General features: G+C 42.0%; 1 protein-coding gene across 3 annotated transcripts in view; it reads right to left on the bottom strand.

Moving 5' to 3' along the window:
* Positions 1–18,229: 18,229 nt before the first annotated feature.
* Positions 18,230–21,403, bottom strand: part of LOC106569198 (pre-B-cell leukemia transcription factor 1) — a 59,699-nt gene continuing 56,525 nt past the window's right edge. For 2 of the 3 annotated variants that reach the window (XM_014140309.2, XM_014140310.2), the window contains exon 9: positions 18,230–20,578. In XM_014140309.2, the coding sequence (XP_013995784.1) occupies positions 20,486–20,578 (93 nt within the window). In that variant the 3' untranslated portion in view covers positions 18,230–20,485. The remainder of the gene's footprint in view (positions 20,579–21,403) is intronic. The other variant, XM_014140311.2, reaches the window with a different exon arrangement.

Raw genomic sequence — 21,403 nt, 5'->3', positions numbered from 1 at the left:
AGCGAGCAGCAATTCAGTGGTGTTTGCTATAATCTTTGCTACCCGGGTTAAATAAAGGTGAAATAAAATATATAAATAAAAGTTCCCTTGCGACAATTTAGCTTTTGCAACGAGACCATTAAATATATTTAAAACAATGGTAGAAGAGAGTGTAGTTCTGTTCAGTTTATCGCTAACCTTATCACAAGGACTTTGAAGCACTAACTTACATGCATGCTGATCTTGGAATAAATTGACGATAGCAAAGATTCCATCTTTGACGACGCCACATAAATGGAATAGGTACTAGCTAGCTTAATAGGTAATATTTGCATGCTAGCTCTGCAAATTCAGCTAGTGTGTGTGCGCGATTGACTGGATTAACCTCACGTCAGTTACGTGCATTGAGTACCTTTCAGACAGTAGATACGACCTCTACGTTACCTAGCAAGCTAAGGAACTGGCAGTGGATGAAACCATTGTGAGGCAAAGGGTGGGGGGGTCGCAATCTTTTGAAACTTAAAAACGCGCTATTAAGTGTCTATAATCAGCACAATTGCTTTCATTGCGTATTATTAATATTATTTAAATTACATAGTTATGTTTCAGTGATATATTGGGGGGGACAAATCATATTTTTCCCAGGATGGGGGGGTCGTGTCCCCCCCGGGATTTCCGCCCCTGGTGTGACTGCATAAGAATGGGACAGTGAGGGAGGGTGAATATGTGTAGGAGGGTGGTAGAGAATGGGTGTCTATATGTTGTATGTGAATGAAGGAGAATGGACTAGTAAGTCGATGTAAGGATGGGTGTACATGTGTCGAAAAGGGGAGGGTGGGAAAAGACGGGAGGTTTTGACACGTTTGGCTTGGGTGGGCAAGGATGGGAGGTTGACTAGCTTGGCTTGGGTTGGCAAAAAAATTGAAATTGAATATTTAAAGAGGAGCTGGGTTGGAGAGGCCTATACTGCCACGTAATGTAGTAACAGCAGAGGTGTAGGCATCCTGATAAATAAGAATAACGCCTTTTCCCTTACATCCCAGCACACGGACCAAGAAGGACGTTTTTCTAATTTTAAATTGTATCTTACATGGTGAAAAATACACATTGATTTCATTGTATATCCCCCCCAGGGGCAAAACTGGTGTTTTTGCAGTTGAAGTCGGAAGTTTACATACACCTTAGCCAAATACAACTAAACTCAGTTTTTCACAATTCCTGACATTTAATCCTAGTAAAAATTCCCTGTCTTAGGTCAGTTAGGATCACCACTTTATTTTAAGAATGTGAAATGTCAGAATAATAGTAGAGAGAATGATTTATTTCAGCTTTTATTTCTTTCATCACATTCCCAGTGGGTCAGAAGTTTACATACACTCAACTAGTATTTGGTAGCATTGCCTTTAAATTGTTTAACTTGGGTCAAACATTTAGGGTAGCCTTCCACAAGCTTCCCACAATAAGTTGGGTGAATTTTGACCCATTCCTCCTGATGGAGCTGGTGTAACTGAGTCAGATTTTTAGGCCTCCTTGCTGACACAAGCTTTTTCAGTTCTGCCAACAAATGTTCTATAGGATTGAGGTCAGGGCTTTGTGATGGCCACTCCAATACCTTGACTTTGTTGTCCTTCAGCCATTTTGCCACAACTTTGGAAGTATGCTTGGGGTCGTTGTCCATTTGGAAGACCCATTTGCGACCAAGCTTTAACTTCCTGACTGATGTCTTGAGATGTTGCTTCAATATACAAGTCTCTCACCATTGCCGCCTGCTATAGACCACCCTCTGCCCCCAGCTGTGCTCTGGACACCATATGTGAACTGATTGCCCCCCATCTATCTTCAGAGCTCGTGCTGCGAGGTGACCTAAACTGGGACATGCTTAACACCCCAGCCATCCTACAATTTAAGCTTGATGCCCTCAATCTCACACAAATTATCACAAATTATCAATGAACCTACCAGGTACCACGGGCACCCTCATAGATATCATCCTAACCAACTTGCCCTCTAAATACACCTCTGCTGTTTTCAAGCAAGATCTCAGCGATCACTGCCTCATTGCCTGCATCCGTAATGGGTCAGTGGTCAAACGACCTCCAATCATCACTGTCAAATGCTCCCTGAAACACTTCAGTGAGCAGGCCTTTCTAGTCGACCTGGCCCAGGTATCCTGGAAGGATATTGACCTCATCCCGTCAGTAGAGGATGCCTGGTTATTTTTTTTAAATGCTTTCCTCACCATCTTAAATAAGCATGCCCCATTCAAGAAATGTTGAACCTGGAACAGATATAGCCCTTGGTTCTCTCCAGACCTGACTGCCCTTAACCAACAGAAAAACATCCTGTGGCGTTCTGCATTAGCATCGAACAGCCCCCGTGATATGCAACTTTTCAGGGAAGTTAGAAACCAATATACGCAGGCTGTTACAAAAGCCAAGGCTAGCTTTTTCAAGCAGAAATTTGCTTCCTGCAACACAAACTCAAAAACCTTCTGGGACACTGTAAAGTCCATGGAGAATATGAGCACCTCCTCCCAGCTGCCCACTGCACTGAGGATAGGAAACTCTATCACCACCGATAAATCCACTATAATTGAGAATTTCAATAAGCTTTTTTCTACGGCTAGCCATGCTTTCCACCTGGCTATCCCTACCCCGGTCAACAGCACTGCACCCCCCACAGCAACTTGCCCAAGCCTTCCCCATTTCTCCTTCTCCCAAATCCAGTAGGCTGATGTTCTGAAAGAGCTGCAAAATCTGGACCCCTACAAATCAGCCGGGCTAGACAATCTGGACCCTTTCTTTCTAAAAATGATCTGCCGAAATTGTTGCAACCCATATTACTAGCCTGTTCAAACTCTCTTTCGTGTTGTCTGAGATTCCCAAAGATTGGAAAGCAGCTGCGGTCATCCCCCTCTTCAAAGGGCGGGACACTCTTGACCCAAACTGCTACAGACCTATCCTACCCTGCCTTTCTAAGGTCTTCGAAAGCCAAGTCAACAAACAGATTACCGACCATTTCGAATCCCACCTCACCTTCTCAGCTATGCAATCTGGTTTCAGAGCTGGTCATGGGTGCACCTCAGCCACACTCAAGGTCCTAAATGATATCTTAACCGCCATCGATAAGAAACAATACTGTGCAGCCGTATTCATTGACCTGGCCAAGGCTTTCGACTCTGTCAATCACCACATTCTTATCGGCAGACTCAATAGTCTTGGTTTCTCAAATGATTGCCTCGCCTGGTTCACCAACTACTTCTCTGATATAGTTCAGTGTGTCAAATCGGAGGGCCTGTTGTCCGGACCTCTGGCAGTCTCTATGGGGGTGACACAGGGTTCAATTCTTGGGCTGACTCTCTTCTCTGTATACATCAATGATGTCGCTCTTGCTGCTGGTGAGTCTCTGATCCACCTCTACGCAGACGACACCATTCTGTATACTTCTGCCCCTTCTTTGGACACTGTGTTAACAACCCTCCAGATGAGCTTCAATGCCATACAACTCTCCTTCCGTGGCCTCCAACTGCTCTTAAATGCAAGTAAAACTAAATGCATGCTCTTCAACCGATCGCTGCCTGCACCTGCCCGTCTGGACCGTTCTGACTTAGAATATGTGGACAACTACAAATACCTACAGTGAGGGAAAAAAGTATTTGATCCCCTGCTGATTTTGTATGTTTGCACACTGATAAAGAAAGGATCAGTCTATAATTTTAATGGTAGGTTTATTTGAACAGTGAGAGACAGAATAACAACCAAAATATCCAGAAAAACGCATGTCAAAAATGTTATAAATTGATTTGCATTTTAATGAGGGAAATAAGTATTTGACCCCCTCTCAATCAGAAAGATTTCTGGCTCCCAGGTGTCTTTTATACAGGTAACGAGCTGAGATTAGGAGCACACTCGCAGCTTGTTACCTGTAAAAAAGACACCTGTACACAGAAGCAATCAATCAATCAGATTCCAAACTCTCCACAATGGCCAAGACCAAAGAGCTCTCCAAGGATGTCAGGGACAAGATTGTAGACCTACACAAGGCTGGAATGGGCTACAAGACCATCGCCAAGCAGCTTGGTGAGAAGGTGACAACATTTGGTGCGATTATTCGCAAATGGAAGAAACACAAAAGAACTGTCAATATCCCTCGGCCTGGGGCTCCATGCAAGATCTCACCTCGTGGGGTTGCAATGATCATGAGAATGGTGAAGAATCAGCCCAGAACTACACGGGAGGATCTTGTCAATGATCTCAAGGCAGCTGGGACCATAGTCACCAAGAAAACAATTGGTAACACACTATGCCGTGAAGGACTGAAATCCTGCAGCGCCCGCAAGGTCCCCCTGCTCAAGAATACATATACATGCCCGTTTGAAGTTTGCCAATGAACATCTGAAGGATTCAGAGGACAACTGGTGAAAGTGTTGTGGTCAGATGAAACCAAAATGGAGCTCTTTGGCATCAACTCAACTCGCCGTGTTTGGAGGAGGAGGAATGCTGCCTATTACCCCAAGAACACCATCTCCACCGTCAAACATGGAGGTGGAAACATGCTTTGGGGGTGTTTTTCTGCTAAGGGGACAGGACAACTTCACCACATCAAAGGGATGATGGATGGGACCATGTACCGTCAACTCTTGGGTGAGAACATCCTTCCCTCAGCCAGGGCATTAAAAATGGGTCGTGGATGGGTATTCCAGCATGACAATGACCCAAAACACACGGCCAAGGCAACAAAGGAGTGGCTCAAGAAGAAGCACATTAAGGTCCTGGAGTGGCCTAGCCAGCCTCCAGACCTTAATCCCATAGAAAATCTGTGGAGGGAGCTGAAGGTTCGAGTTGCCAAACGTCAGCCTCGAAACCTTAACGACTTGGAGAAGATCTGCAAAGAGGAGTGGGACAAAATCCCTCCTGAGATGTGTGCAAACCTGGTGGCCAACTACAAGAAACGTCTGACCTCTGTGATTGCCAACAAGGGTTTTGCCACCAAGTACTAAGTATGTTTTGCAGAGGGGTCAAATACTTATTTCCCTCATTCAAATGCAAATCATTTTATAACATTTTTGACATGCGTTTTTCTGGATTTTTTGTTGTTGTTATTCTGTCTCTCACTGTTCAAATAAACCTACCATTAAAATTATAGACTGATCATTTCTTTGTAAGTGGGCAAATGTACAAAATCAGTAGGGGATCAAATACTTTTTTCCCCCACTGTAGGTGTCTGGTTAGACTGTAAACTCTCCTTCCAGACTCACATCAAACATCTCCAATCCAAAGTTAAATCTAGAAGTGGATTCCTATTTCGCAGCAAAGCATCCTTCACTCATGCTGCCAAACATACCCTCGTAAAACTGACCATCCTACCGATCCTCGACTTCGGCGATGTCATTTACAAAATAGCCTCCAACACCCTACTCAATAAATTGGATGCAGTCTATCACAGTGCCATCCGTTTTGTCACCAATGCCCCATATACTACCCACCACTGCGACCGGTACGCTCTCGTTGGCTGGCCCTCGCTTCATACTCGTCGCCAAACCCACTGGCTCCAGGTCATCTACAAGACCCTGCTAGGTAAAGTCCCCCCTTATCTCAGCTCGCTGGTCACCATAGCAGCACCCACCTGTAGCACGCGCTCCAGCAGGTATACTTCACTGGTCACCCCCAAAGCCAATTCCTCCTTCGGCCGCCTCTCCTTCCAGTTCTCTGCTGCCAATGACTGGAACAAACTACAAAAATCTCTAAAACTGGAAACACTTATCTCCCTCGCTAGCTTTAAGCACCAGCTGTCAGAGCAGCTCACAGATTATTGCACCTGTACATAGCCCATCTATAATTTAGCCCAAAACGACCTCTTCCCCTGTATTTATTTATTTATTTTGTTCCTTTGCACCCCATTATTTCTATTTCTACTTTGCACTTTCTTCCACTGCAAATCTACCATTCCAGTGTTTTACTTGCTATATTGTATGTACTTCGCCACCATGGCCTTTTTTTTGCCTTTACCTCCCTTATCTCACCTCATTTGCTCAGACTGTATATAGACTTATTTTTCTACTGTATTATTGACTGTATGTTTGTTTTACTCCATGTGTAACTCTGTGTTGTTGTATGTGTCAAACTGCTTTGCTTTATCTTGGCCAGGTCGCAATTGTAAATGAGAACTTGTTCTCAACTTGCCTACCTGGTTAAATAAAGGTGAAATAAAATAAATAAAATAAAAATATCCACATAATTTTCCTTCCTCATGATGCCATCTATTTTGTGAAGTGCACCAGTCCCTCCTGCAGCAAAGCACCCCCACAACATGATGCTGCCACCCCCGTGCTTCATGGTTGGGATGGTGTTCTTTGGCTTGCAAACCTCTCCCTTTTTCCTCCAAACATAACCATGGTCATTATGGCCAAACAGTTCTGTCTTTGTTTCATCAGACCAGAGGACATTTCTCCAAAAAGTATGATCTTTGTTCCCATGTGCAGTTGCAAGCCGTAATCTGGCTTATTTATGGCGGTTTTGGAGCAGTGGCTTCTTCCTTGCTGAGTAGCCTTTCAGGTTATGTTGATATAGGACTTGTTTTAATGTGGATATAGATACTTTTGTACCGGTTTCCTCCAGCATCTTCACAAGATCCTTTTCTGTTGTTCTGGGATTGATTTGCACTTTTCACACCAATGTACGTTCATCTCTAGGAGACAGAACGCGTCTCCTTCCTGAACGGTATGACGGCTGTGTGGTCCCATGGTGTTTATACTTGCGTACTATTGTTTGTACAGATGAACGTGGTACCTTCAGGTGTTTGGAAATTGCTCCCAAGGATGAACCAGACTTGTGGAGGTCTACAATGTTTTTTCTGAGGTCTTGGCTGATTTCTTTTGATTTTCCCATGATGTCAAGCAAAGAGTCACTGAGTTTGAAGGTCGGCCTTGAAATACATCCACAGGTACACCTCCAATTGACTCAAATGATGTCAATTAGCCTATCAGAAGCTTCTAAAGCCATGACTTCATTTTCTGGAATTTTCCAAGCTGTTTAAAGGCACAGTCAACTTAGTGTATGTAAACTTCTGACCCACTGGAATTGTAATACAGTGAATTATAAGTGAAATAGTCTGTCTGTAAACAATTGTTGTAAAAATTACTTGTGTCATGCACAAAGTAGATGTCCTAACCGACTTGCCAAAACTATAGTTGTTAACAAAAAATGTGTGGAGTGGTTGAAAAATGAGTGTATGTAAACTTCCGACTTCAACTATATTTCTGAATGCACTACCAGTGCTTTGAAAATCTGATGTAATTATACTCTCCTTTGGATATATTGTCTCACATTCCTACCGCCAAAATGAACAGCTGCATGGTAAAGTACGTTAAAATATAATCGTATTGAACATTCTGGCTTGTAAAGGTCATGAGAGGAAACTTTCCTGATTCAAACTGCCCAATGTGAAATTCTATGCAATTCAATGCCGGGTTTCCAGGCAATGCATGAAACACCTTATAATGGATGAAACCCCTATCCAAGCGTTAGAGAAAGTCATAGGTAAATACGTGCATGGATACACTTTTAAAAGATCACAAAAGTAAAACATTTCTTTAAATCATGTATAAATAGTCCATCTAATTGCTCGTATTTCAACCTTCAAAATCAGTCTAAACTCCCATGTGAATTTTTCTCATTATACTGAGGGAAGTGGATTAACGTTGCCATCTTGCGGTATGAATTTGTTTTTGCATAGAGCTACTGATGTGGTGGTGAGTACATCCATGTAGTATATCCATTCACCACAAGAGGGACTTCTGTTAAAGGATTAAGGGCCACTCCCCACACACACACAGACGCACACCACATTGCGGTGCAGGCCTCTGCTTAGAGGTCCACTGGCCCCACACATATACCAAACACTATTGTTCCACTTAAACATTTAACCATATAAGTTCATGTAATAAGGTGGATGCTTATATTTGTCCAATTTCACACACATACAAGTGCATATTATATGCATGTGTGAATTGGAAATTCGTTTTTTGTATATCCCAACTTCCTCTGAGAGGTCATGGCCAAGAATCCGAGACCCCTCTCCTCTCCCATTTCATAAAACCAGACAGGATCCTTTTTGTTTATTTTGTTTTACACCAGGAGGTCTGTTGTGGAATAGCTCTGTCGCTCCACATTAGTGGCGGCTGCTGGGGGTTGTTTAAGATGGTTGGAGAAGGTGTCTGGGCCACCCTCCTGCGCCATACAGCACAGTGCGGGCCCATCCACATCCACATCAGCTGTAATTATTAAACAGGGGTGTAATAACAGCTGGAGAGCCAGATGTCAACAGAGAGAAACATTTGATTTTGATCAGCCCGTTTGATGTGTCACCTCTAAGGAATGGTAGTTTAACACTAACCCAGGGTTTCTAAAAAGAATTCAAAGATCTGTAGTCGAGAGCTTCAAGTTCCTCAGGGTCCACATTACTAAGGAATTAACATGGTCCATACACATCCACACAGCTATGAAGAGGGCACGACAGCGCCTCTTCCACCTCAGAAGGATGAAAAGATTTGAGAGCATCTTGATTGGCTGCATCACTGTTTGGTACGGCAACTGCAAGGCACCCAACCTCAAGGCACTACAGAGGGTGGTGAGTAGGGCCCAGTACATCACTGGGACCGAGCTCCCTGCCATCCCAACCTGGTCTCAGAGCATTTCGAATTATTCTGTAGGATAATCTGAGAGACTCTATTTAGCCTATGTTATGTTTTTATGGTATGTATTAATTTGTGGATATTCATCACCCCTTTCGTATGATATTTTATGAATTACAATTTGTATTTATTATATGTTACGAATTTGAAAAATGTACAATATGTTATGAATTTGCCAAACGTACAATATGTTACAAATGTCTACAAAAACGTATGATATGTTACGAATTCTAGCTAGGTGGCTAATGTTAGCTAGTATGCTAATGTTAGCTAGGCTAGGGTTTAGGGTTAAGTTTATGAGTTAGGTTAAAGGGTTAAGGCTAGGGTTAGGGTTAGTTAAAAGGGTTAAGGTTAGCTGAACATGCTAAGTAGTTGCAAAGTAGCTAAAAAGTAGTAATAAGTAGTTAGCTAACATGTTAGGGTTAGCTAACATGCTAAGTAGTTGCTAATTGCTAATGCTAATGCTAAAGTTGTCCTTGATGAGATTCGAATTCGCAACCTTTGGGTTGTTAGACGTTCGCGTTATATGCCCGACCACACACTCTACTTACATTTTTTTCCTTAAGTAACCATCTGTCTTATGTAACCATACCAAACGTAACATATCATACTATTTTGAGTGTCCCGGATTTACATCTACTATGTTACGTCTAGTCTATGAGACCAGGCTTGCCTTCCAGGACCACTATACCAGGAGGTGTCAAAGGAAGGCCCAAAAAATCGTCAAAGTCTCCAGTCACCCAAGCCATAGGCTGTTCTCTCTGCTACTTCATTTTAAGCGGTACCAGTGCACCAAGTCTGGAACCAACAGGACCCTGAACAGCTTCTACCCCCAAGCCATAAGACTGTTAAACAACTCTGCTAAATAGTTAATCAAATGGCTAACCGGACTACCGGCATTGACCCTTTTTTGAACTAACTCTCTTGCACTGACTCTATGCACACACAATGGACTCTACCTACACACTCACACATACTTGCAAAGACAACCCAACACACACACACACACACACACACACACACACACACACACACACACACACACACACACACACACACACACACACACACACACACACACACACACACACACACACACTACATACACACTACATACACACACACACTACATACACCCACACACAACATGAGCACAAACGCATACTGATGTCACACACACACTCACACACGTACGCTACTGCTACTGCTCCACATACACCACTCACTGCTACAGCTCAGTCTATTATCTATCCTGTTGCCTAGTCACTTTACCCCTACCTACAGTATATGTACATAGCTACCTCAATTACTTCATACCCCTGTACATCAACTCGGTACTGGTACTCCCTGTATACAGTATATACATGTTATTTTTACTCTTTATTGTTATTCATTATTTACTGTGTATTTATTCCTCGTGTCACTATTTATATTTATATTTGTATTTTTATTGTCTTTGTCTTTAACTCTGCATTGTTGGAAAAGGACCCATAAGTAAGCATTTCACTGTCAGTATAACATTTGATTTGATTTGTCCATGTGAGTTCTTAAATATGGAAATAATGAGTTTTGACATTCATTGCAGGCCATTGTCATTGAATGTCCTGAATTAAATGATAAGGTTGTTGTGGTACATTAAACATTCGGAAGTGTCAGCAAGCTGTCAAGTATGGTTCTGTGGAATGGATGTCAGACTTTGATCATGTCACAAACCGTATACCATAGTATGAACATCAAGTGATGGGCAATGCTCTCCTTTAGTTTTCAGCAGCCTGAGCTGAGAGGGATCAAGGTTTGGACACTGATCAAGTATGTGTGGTCAAATCGTTTTGATGCTGTCTCTGCTCTGAGAGAAAGGGTTTTGTTTCCTCACAGCCCTGGGGCCGGTGGGCAGTCCAGTGCTGGCATTTCACCATCGCTCAGCAGTCAAGCCTAGTGTCCATCTATTCTACAGCCCTCTCTGCCCAATATCCCTTTCTCCCCCACCATCACACACTATATTTAGGTAATTATGAATATGTAGCAGTTGTGAAAGTAATTCTGCCAGACATGCCACTGTCCAGCCAAATAATGTCAATGTCATTGTTGGTAGGATAGGGGTGAAACCCAACAACGACGTGGCCAATCCGGCTCCGCTGCCTGTTTCATTCAGATCTCATTTCAAGGTACGAGACAATAAGAGGAGGTGATTGGGTTCTTGGAGGACATACATACAGTATTAGTAATAATACCCTGCACATGTTAGTAAGCACGCGCACACACACACGCACGCACGCACGCGCACACACACACACACACACACATACACACACACACACTGGTCAAGTCTTGTTTGTCCACCCTTTTTTATGTGAAAGGGTCTCAGAAGACATAACTTGTGAGATGTTGCAGTCCTCCATCTGCCAGTCCTTATCCAATCAACCCTGTGGAGAGAAGAAACTCCTCACAATCTTTAAACCACCACACCATAGTACTGGTATGCATAGCACAGACATCTCCATAGCCATGTTTTTTATTGTATTTTTCAATATGTCCAATATCGTCCAATTCAGATAAACTATGTGAAATATCACTGCTTTGGATGGCAATGGAATTCTTCCCTCCAATGGCCTTCTTCCCTCTGTGTGAAGAAGGCCATACCAGACCTTACCAGGGAAGCTCTCTGAAGAGCACATCTGGCCAGACACTTTGTACCGTGGCCCTGTTTATTTCTACTGAAAGAGCTGTGGAAATGTCAGATAACATGTGGTAAAGGGGGACCATTGGTTTGTCTAAAAGTTGTGGGGATTTTATTGACACAAAAGCTCTTGGAAGACACTGAAATTGAATGTGCTTCATGTGAAGTGTAACCAAACACTCCAGGATTCAACATTTCCATAACCAAAGGGTATTTTAGCATATAAACTGTGAGAGCCAAATCCCTTCACAATGCTCTCCTTCTCAGATGTGACTCCTATGATCATATACAGTGCATTCGGAGCTATTCAGACCCCGTTGACTTATTCCACATTTTCTTACGTTACAGCCTTATTCTAAAATTAATTAAATTGTTGTTTTTCACCCTGAAGAAGGCACAGTGATGCTGAAACATTGGTGATTTACCCAATAAATGACTGGGAGTTTATATATGGAGTGTGCGACTCTCTTTATTTTGATAGCTTATAGTTTATTCGCCGTTAGTCAGCACCTCCACATGAAATCATTTTCTCTGGGTGTGCGCCAGCTCATGTTTTTTATTCGACCTCATCAATCGACACACAATACCCCTTGATGACAAAGCAAAAACAGGTTTGTAAAATTATTTTGTAATTTATAAAAAATAAAAAAAGGAAATATCACATTTACATGGGCATTCAGACCCTTTACTCAATACTTTGCTGAAACACCTTTGGCAGCGATTACAGCCTCAATGTTGCAGAAATTTTTTGGTAACCTTCCTCAGATCTGTGCCTTGACACAATCCTGTCTTGGAGCCCTACGGGAAATTCCTTTGACCTCATGGCTTAGTTTTTGCTTTGACATGCACTGTTAACTGTGGGACCTTATATTGACAGGTGTGTGCCTTTCCAAATCATGTCCAGTTAATTGAATTTACCACAGGTGGACTCCAATCCAGTTGTAGAATCATCTCAAGGATGATCAATGGAAACAGGATGCACTTGAGCTCAATTTCGAGTCTCATAGCAAGTATTTGAATACTTATGTACAGTAAATAAGGTATTTCAGTTTTTTATTTGTAATACATTTGCAAACATTTCTTAAACCTGTTTTCACTTTGTCATTATGGGGTATTGTGTGTAGATTGATGAGGAAAATGTTTTATTTAATACATTTTTTCCATTATTATTTTTCTTACTTTTACCCCCTTTTCTCCCCAATTTCGTGGTATCCAATTGATAGTTACTGTCTTGTCTCATCGCTGCAACTCCCGTACGGACCTGGGAGAGGCGAAGGTCGAGAGCCATGCATCCTCTGAAACACAACACAACCAAGCCACACTGCTTCTTGACACAATGCTCGCTTAACCCAGAAGCCAGCCACACCAATGTGTCGGAGGAAACACCGTACACCTGGCGACCATGTCAGCGTGCATGCGCCCGGCCCGCCACAGGAGTCGCTAGAGCACGATGGGACAAGGACATCCCTAACCCGGACGACGCTGGGCCAATTGTGCCGGTTGCGACAGAGCCTGGACTCAAACTATGATCGCTAGTGACACGGCTAGCACTGCGCTACTCTGGAGTATTTAATACATTTTAGAATAATGCTGAAACGTAACAAAATAGGGAAAATGTCAAGGGGTCTGAATACTTTGCCGAATGCACTGTACTTCCCCCAAAAAAATTCAACTGGTACCGGGGGTCCTTCAGATGAGTCTTGTGAGGCCTGTGGGCATGTACAGTACCAGTCAAAGATTGGACACACCTATTCATTCAAGGGTTTTTCTTCTATCTAAATTGTAGAATAATAGGGAAGACATCAAAACTATGAAATAACACACATGTAGTAACCAAAGATTCTTCAAAGTAGCCACCCTTTGCCTTGATGACAGCATTGTACACTCTTGGCATTCCATCAACCAGCTTCATGAGGTAGTCACCTGGAATGCATTTCAATTAACAGGTGTGCCTTGTTAAGTTAATTTGTGCAATTTCTTTCCTTCTTAATATGTTTGACCCAATCAGTTGTGTTGTGACAAGGTAGGGGTGGTATACAAAAGACACCCCTATTTGGTAAAAGACCAAATCCATATTATGGCAAGAACAGCTTAAATAAGCAAACAGAAATGACAGTCCATCATTACTTTAAGACATGAAGGTCAGTCGATACGGAACATTTCAGTCGCAAAAACCATCAAGCGTTATGATTAAACTGGCTCTCATGAGGACCGCAACAGGAAAGGAAGACCCAGTGAGTTACCTCTGCTGCAGAGGCTCATTTCATTAGTTAACTGCACCTCAGATTGCAGCCCAAATAAATGCTTCACAGAGTTCAAGTAACAGACACATCTCAACATCAACTGTTCAGAGAAGCATGAATCAGGTGTGAATGAGGCCTTCATTGTTGAATTGTTGCAAATAAACCACTACTAAAGGACACCAATATGAAGAAGAGACTTGCTTGGGCCAAGAAAAAAAAAGATTAAAAAATAGAAACATGAGCAATGGACATTAGACCGGTGGAAATCTGTCCTTTGGTCTAATGAGTCCAAATTTGAGATTTTTGGTTCCAACCCCCGGTGAACGGATGATCCCTGCATGTGTGGTTCCCACCGTGAAGCATGGAGGAGGAGGTGTGATGGTGTGGGGGTGCTTTGCTTGTGACACTGTCAGTCATTTATTTAGAATTCAAGGCACACTTAACCAGCATGGCTACCACAGCATTTTGCAGCGATACGCCATCCCATCTGGTTTGCGCTTAGTGGGAGAATCATTTGTTTTCAACAGGACAATGACCCAACACACCTCCAGGCCGTGTAAAGGCTATTTGACCAAGAAGGAGAGTGATGGAGTGCTGCATCAGATGACCTGGCCTCCACAATCACCCGACCTCAACTCAATTGAGATAGTTTGGGAGGATTTGGACCGCAGCGGGAAGGAAAATCAGGCAACAAGTGCTCAGCATATATGGAACTCCTTCAAGACTGTTGGAAAAGCATTCTAGGTGAAGCTAGTTGAGAGAATGCCAAGAGTGTGCAAAGCTATCATCAAGGCAAAGGGTGGCTACTTTGAAGAATATCAAATATAAAATATATTTTGATTTGTTTAACATTTCTTTGGTTGCTACATGATTCCATATGTGTTATTTCATAGTTTTGATGTCTTCATTATTATTCTACAACATAGAAATTAGTAAAACATTTAGAAATACCCTTCAATGAGTAGGTGTAGAGTAGGTGTGTCAGTAGAGGATGCCTGATTATTCTTTAAAAGTGCTTTCCCCACCATCTTAAATAAGCACGCCCCATTCAAAAAGTGTAGAACCAGGAACAGATATAGCCCCTGGTTCACTCCAGACCTGACTGCCCTTGACCAGCACAAAAACATCCTGTGGCGTACTGCATTAGCATCGAATAGGCCCTGCGATATGCAACTTTTCAGGGAAGTTAGGAACCAATATACACAGGGAGATAGGAAAGCAAAGGTTAGCTTTTTCAAACAGAAATTTGCATCCTGTAGCACAATTTCCCAAAGGTTCTGGGACACTGTAAAGTCCATTGAGAATATGGACTTTACAGCTGATGTTCTGAAAGAGCTGCAAAATCTGGACCCCTACAAATCTGCCGGGCTAGACAATCTGGACCCTCTCTTTCTAAAATTATTCGCCAAAATTGTTGCAACCCCTATTACTAGCCTGTTCAACCTCTCTTTCGTATTGTCTGAGATCCCCAAAGATTAGAAAGCTGCCACGGTCATCCCCCTGTTCAAAGGGGGAGACATTCTAGACCCAAACCGCTACAGACCTATATCTGTCCTACCCTGCCTTTCTAAGGTCTTCGAAAGTCAAGTTAACAAACAGATCACCGACCACTTCGAATCCCACCGTACCTTCTCCGCTATGCAATCTGGTTTCCGAGCTGGTCATGGCTCCATGCTCAAGGTCCTAAATGATATCATAACCACCATTGATAAGAAACAATACTATGCAGCTGTATTCATCGACCTGGCCAAGGCTTTCGACTCTGTCAATCACCACATTCTTATCGGCAGACTCAACAGCCTTGGTTTCTCAAATGACTGCCTCGCCTGGTTCACCAACTACTTCTCAGACAGCGTTCAGTGTGTCAAATTGGAGGGCATGTTGACCGAACCTCTGGCAGTCTCTATGGGGGTGCCACAGGGTTCAATTCTCGGGCCGACTCTCTTCTCTGTATACATCAAGGATGTCGCTCTTGCTGCTGGTGATTCTCTGATCCACCTCTACGCAGACAACACCATTCTGTATACTTCTGGCCCTTCTTTGGACACTGTGTTAACTAACCTCCAGACAAGCTTCAATGCCATACAACTCTCCTTCCGTGGCCTCCAACTGCTCTTAAATCCAAGTAAAACTAAATGCATGCTCTTCAACCGATCGCTGTCCACACCTGCCCGCCCATCCAGCATCACTACTCTGGACAGTTCTGACTTAGAATATGTGGACAACTACAAATACCTAGGTGTCTGGTTAGACTGTAAACTCTCCTTCCAGACTCACATTAAGCATCTCCAATCCAAAATTAAATCTAGAATCGGCTTCCTATTTCGCATCAAAGCATCCTTCACTCATGCTGCCAAACATACCCTCGTAAAACTGATTATCCTACCGATCCTTGACATCGGCGATGTCATTTACAAAATAGCCTCCAACACTCTACTCAGCAAATTGAATGCAGTCTATCACAGTGCCATCCGTTTCATCACCAAAGCCCCATATACTACCCACCACTGCGACCTGTATGCTCTCGTTGGCTAGCCCTCACTTCATATTCGTCTCCAAACCCACTGGCTCCAGGTCATCTATAAGTCTTTGCTAGGTAAAGCCCCGCCTTATCTCAGCTCACTGGTCACCATAGCAGCACCCACCCGTAGCACACGCTCCAGCAGGTATATTTCACTGGTCACCCCTAAAGCCAATTCCTCCTTTGGCTGCCTTTCCTTACAGTTCTCTGCTGCCAATGACTGGAACAATCTACAAAAATCAATGAAGCTGGAGACTCATATCTCCCTCACTAACTTTACACACCAGGTGTCAGAGCAGCTCACAGATCACTGCACCTGTACATAGCCCATCTGTAAATAGCCCATCCAACTACCTCATCCCCATACTGTTATTTTTTTATTTTGCTCCTTTGCACCCCAGTATCTCTGCTTGCACATTCATCTTCTGCACATCTATCATCCAGTGTTTAATTGCTATATTGTAATATTTCGTGAGACGACCGATTTTTGGGATGCCTCATGATCTGACAAACACCTCTCCAGCTCTTTCACTGCAGATACAGAAGTGCGACAAAGGTGGATGCGGTGGATTGAGACGCACCCAATGCAAAAAAACGGATATCTCTAGCTTAAATTGACAGATTTTTATGGAGATTCTTTTATTATGCTAGGTGGATTTCGGTGGACATCAACCTTAGGGTTTTTTTAAGGGTGTGTGTGAACACTTATGGCAGATTCTGGAGCGGTGCTTGAGACAGTGTCTTCCACCACCCTCAACAAAACAACACATAGTGGAATTTCTCGTGGCAGAATGGTGTCGCATACCTCCAATAAAGTGCCAGACAGTTGTAAAACCTATGCCAAGGAGCATTGAAGCTGTTCTGGCAGCTCGCGGTGGCCCAACGCCCTATTAAGACACTGTATGTTGGTGACTCCTATAAGCAGGCAGTTACCTGTACATGTTTCAATCAATCAATCACATTTATTTATAAAGCCCTTCTTACATCAGCTGATGTCACAAAGTGCTGTACAGAAACCCAGCCTAAAACCCCAAACAGCAAGCAATGCAGGTGTAGAAGCACGGTGGCTAGGAAAAACTCCCTAGAAAGGCCAGAACCTAGGAAGAAACCTAGAGAGGAACCAGGCTATGAGGGGTGGCCAGTCCTCTTCTGGCTGTGCCGGGTGAAGATTATAACAGAACATGGTCAAGATGTTCAAATGTTCATAGATGACCAGCAGGGTCAAATAATAATAATCACAGTGGTTGTCGAGGGTGCAACAGGTCAGCACCTCAGGAGTAAATGTCAGTTGGCTTTTCATAGCCGATCATTCAGAGTATCTCTACCGCTCCTGCTGTCTCTAGAGAGTTGAAAACAGCAGGTCTGGGACAGGTAGCACGTCCGGTGAACAGGTCAGGGTTCCATAGCCGCAGGCAGAACAGTTGAAACTGGAGCACTGGGATATGCCTATGTTTGACTGTACATATCAGATATAATGTTATAAATAGAATACAAATATGGTTTTGTTAACAGTATACCTGTCTCCTGTCATAACTTTTACAAGACCAAGTGAACCAGTCTACTAACGGAAAAAAGATGTAAATGTGTGACGAATGGTTAAAAAACTGCAGTATTTTATTAAAGAACACATTACATGCAACAAAGGAAACTTTTTTACAAATGACTGAATCCTGAACCTCTTTTTTCAGCTATCAAAACTAAAAAGCTATATTATATGCGTCATTATCATATTGCATTTATTGGCAAACAAGCATATTTTAAAATCTGGATGTGGAGCGAATGGGTTGTAGAGCTCAGGGCCCCTGTACAGACTATCAAGTAGTTGAGATTCACTTGTATTTAATAGGGGAGTTACAAACAGTTTTATTGAGAGTTATTCAAAATGAATAAATTATGAATACTTCTACTTTGGCACAACAAAACAATGAATTAGAGGGGAAATGAAAAGTGAGCTTTTTTTAACTTGAACTTACATTGTTTGTGAAGCTGAATTTACAATATGTGCATTCAATCTATATCACATATAAAAATATATAAAATTTTGCCAACTGGCAACCATCAGTGTATTATTCTTGTTTTCTCACTCAAATGTTCAATAATAAAATGCCACTGATTTGTCTTGGTGTATTACGTAGTATAATAAGTTTAATGTTGAAACTGCATAAATTATTGTTCAACAAAGCAAGTCAAGTACAATGTGGCAATGTTCACATAATCACATCATGAGAGAGCTAATTGACAAGAATATGGGAACCATGACATACAATAGCATACCATAAAAAGTAAATAACCAAATACTAAAGAATAACTATATAGTCCACACAACAAAAGGACAAGTACTATACAGTATATCAAATGTCCAAATATCATCTTTGTTTGTCTGAAAGAATTTTCCCACCTCTAGTTTTGCTATGGACATTAGACCTTTCAGCACATCAACATTCAATATGCTTCTGAATTCTGATGATTCATACAAGTCAGTTGAAGAAGTGAAAAGCAAGGATACAGGTGACATTATAATGTAGGTTTTTGGTTCTTAATACAGTGGAAGAAAGAATGCTGTCATATACTGTAATACATATTAAACTGCCCAAAAAATGCCTGGAAAGAGAAAGAGAAATCAACTCTGGGTTTAAAGAACAGTAAAGTTCCATTGTATGAGAGGGCATTGAACAGTAATGAACACTGAATCACAGGAAAACATTGTGTGTGTTTAGCATAATCATGGAGCACAAAGCATCTCATGCATGACCTGTGCATCATGGCTACTGTAAGTTCAGTCCTGGTGTTACCTGCATCCGCAGATTTATGTTTTAAATCCTATTAACGTAACGACTTCCCTGTTTAACTGGATTCTGATGCAATGTACTTAAAAAAAACTCAGTTACTACACAGATCCTTGAAATAATTTTTTACAGAAATGGTTTCTTCTGAATTGGACTGTTCAACAACATTGTTATTCAATTAGGCAGCATTGTTCAGTTGGTTATCATCCCCCACCAGAATTGGGAAAATTAGCAAAAGGTACAGTAAAAAATCCAACATGTAAGTACATGAGTGAATATAGCTAGATGGGTTAGGACCTCTTGAAAGTACACATACAATGTCAACAATAGATCAATAAGTATAAAGGTTTTGGTTAACAGTAACATTAGGTGACTAATGTGAGTCAAGCTCGTATGGGTTTTTGATGACAGGTGTTTATTGTATTTATGATTTTTTTTACACGACATAACTGTAACTTCACACGATTACCTCTGATGAGACACATGGATACTCAATGAGGTGGTTGTTTAAAAGGAGGGCGCTCCTCTTGTTCACAGGCCCTCAGACAATCAATAGCACACACTCTGTTCCCCTTTTCCAATATCCACACTAGCATACTTAGAATGAAGCATGTATTGGGCATGCATTCTAAGTGGTACACTAGTATGGATATTGGAACAGAGCCCTGTGAGTGCTTGTGGGCCCACAGCGCTCCCACATTCTGATAAGATATCAAAGGGGTCGTGAGGCATACGTTTATAAACCAGGAAGACACACATCTACAATGTATATTCAATTGTCTACTCAATTTCCATTAAAGCCCTTAGATCAGCCAATGCGCATTCTCGTACCAGCGTGTTTTCCTTTTCTAACGCCTTCCACCCAGATTGAAGACCTGCTAGTCAGGGTGAAGGGCCCTCAGAGTTCACTAGGCTGACCTGCTTTCCCAACAAGTCCTCTATGGAGAAACGAATACAAAAACATTTAGTAAATCAAGTTCTAAGTCTTCCTGGTTATTTCTCTGTGGGAGAGGGTAAAGCGAACACAGTTTATAAAGTACACACTGTAAACAAGGGAGCAACATTAAAAGCCTAAATGTCGTACCATAGAATGGGCGAGGGATCGCAAAACAAAGCATGACGAAGTGCTTCTTTCATACAATGACAAAGTTCATGTTTTAGTCAGAAAACAAATAATGTTCTTTCATATTATTTCTTTTACTTTTTAGTTGCTGAGAGGTAGAATGAAGCATTTAAATTGAAGTATACAGGTTGGGTTGTCTGAATTGATCTTATCACTGAATATCATCAATATGAGTGAAACAATCACAGGTGAGTAAGCAACCAGAGCCCTCTAAATATCCTGTGAAATCTGAACAAACATTTGAATTCATCCTTTTTGTATTGTTTCGATTTTTGTTCTGACATTCCTATTACTGTATGCATCTCAAATGTCCCATAGTACTGTAGCTTAGGAAAGGTTGTTTTAGTTACGCACCCCTGAAATCTACAGGACACTGTGTAGTATGCCTCTATGTTTAACACTGTGATTGGCTCTGCCAGTTCATTGATGGGATGTGGGAATGGAAGGTGTGGAGGGTAAAATAATCAGTTGGAGGTATCCGAGTGAACACTTCCGGGTCCTTCTGTGAGCGAGTTCACTGACGAGGGGGTCGGAGCATCCTGCCAGCCACCGTTTGTCTGTGGAGTCAAAGACAAAAGTCCTTCAAAGATATATCTTTTGGAATCTAGAGATTAAATTGTGAGACAATTTGTTGTATGCCTCAGGTCAAATTTCCTAAAAGATACAGAAATAACAACACATATGTATATTTTCTTAGATGCATCGATAGCTAACATGAAACTCTTTAACTGAAATATACCCTTTTTCACTCTGCGGGATTATGTATCTTCAAAATACACTATAGTACAATTCCTCTATCAAGACTTCATCTCCCATCTGTCTCAAAATGGCCTCATGTAGAGACAATAGAGACATGTTATTGAGAACGCACAGACCTCACACACACAAAACCTACAAGATGGTTGATGGGAGAATCAATTATAGCAAATTATCACATCGGCTATTGGGATGAAAATATAATGGGTGCGTAAAATAGGAGGCAATTTCCAATCCCGGGAAGATAGGTCGATTTAAAGAGCATTTGGGACATTAATAGCAATTTCCATGCCATCAGTGAAAGCTGTTGGAGATGGGTTTTGGCACCCTCTTATTTTCAAACCCTGTTATTTCACATAGAGCAAGTCTTTCATCACATTTAGAACCGAGGGGAGCGAAAAACACTTTTAAAATCTTCAGCTTTGGTGACACCTTTCGCCTATTTCACAGCCGTAATTACTGTTCAAGGATAAAAGAGAGCTCCGGCATGTGAAGGCTGCTTCCTGCCTCAGCTCAGTCATTAGAAACCTCAGAATAAGGGGAAATTGTTTAGCTGCACAATAAAAGATCCATCCAAGATTAAAAGCTTCTATAGAAAAGTCTAAACATCAAAATAATAATATGAT

The sequence above is a fragment of the Salmo salar genome, chromosome ssa14, assembly GCF_905237065.1.
Source record: "Salmo salar chromosome ssa14, Ssal_v3.1, whole genome shotgun sequence".
Classification (NCBI taxonomy): domain Eukaryota; kingdom Metazoa; phylum Chordata; class Actinopteri; order Salmoniformes; family Salmonidae; genus Salmo; species Salmo salar.
This window is presented reverse-complemented; position numbering and strand designations above follow the sequence as displayed.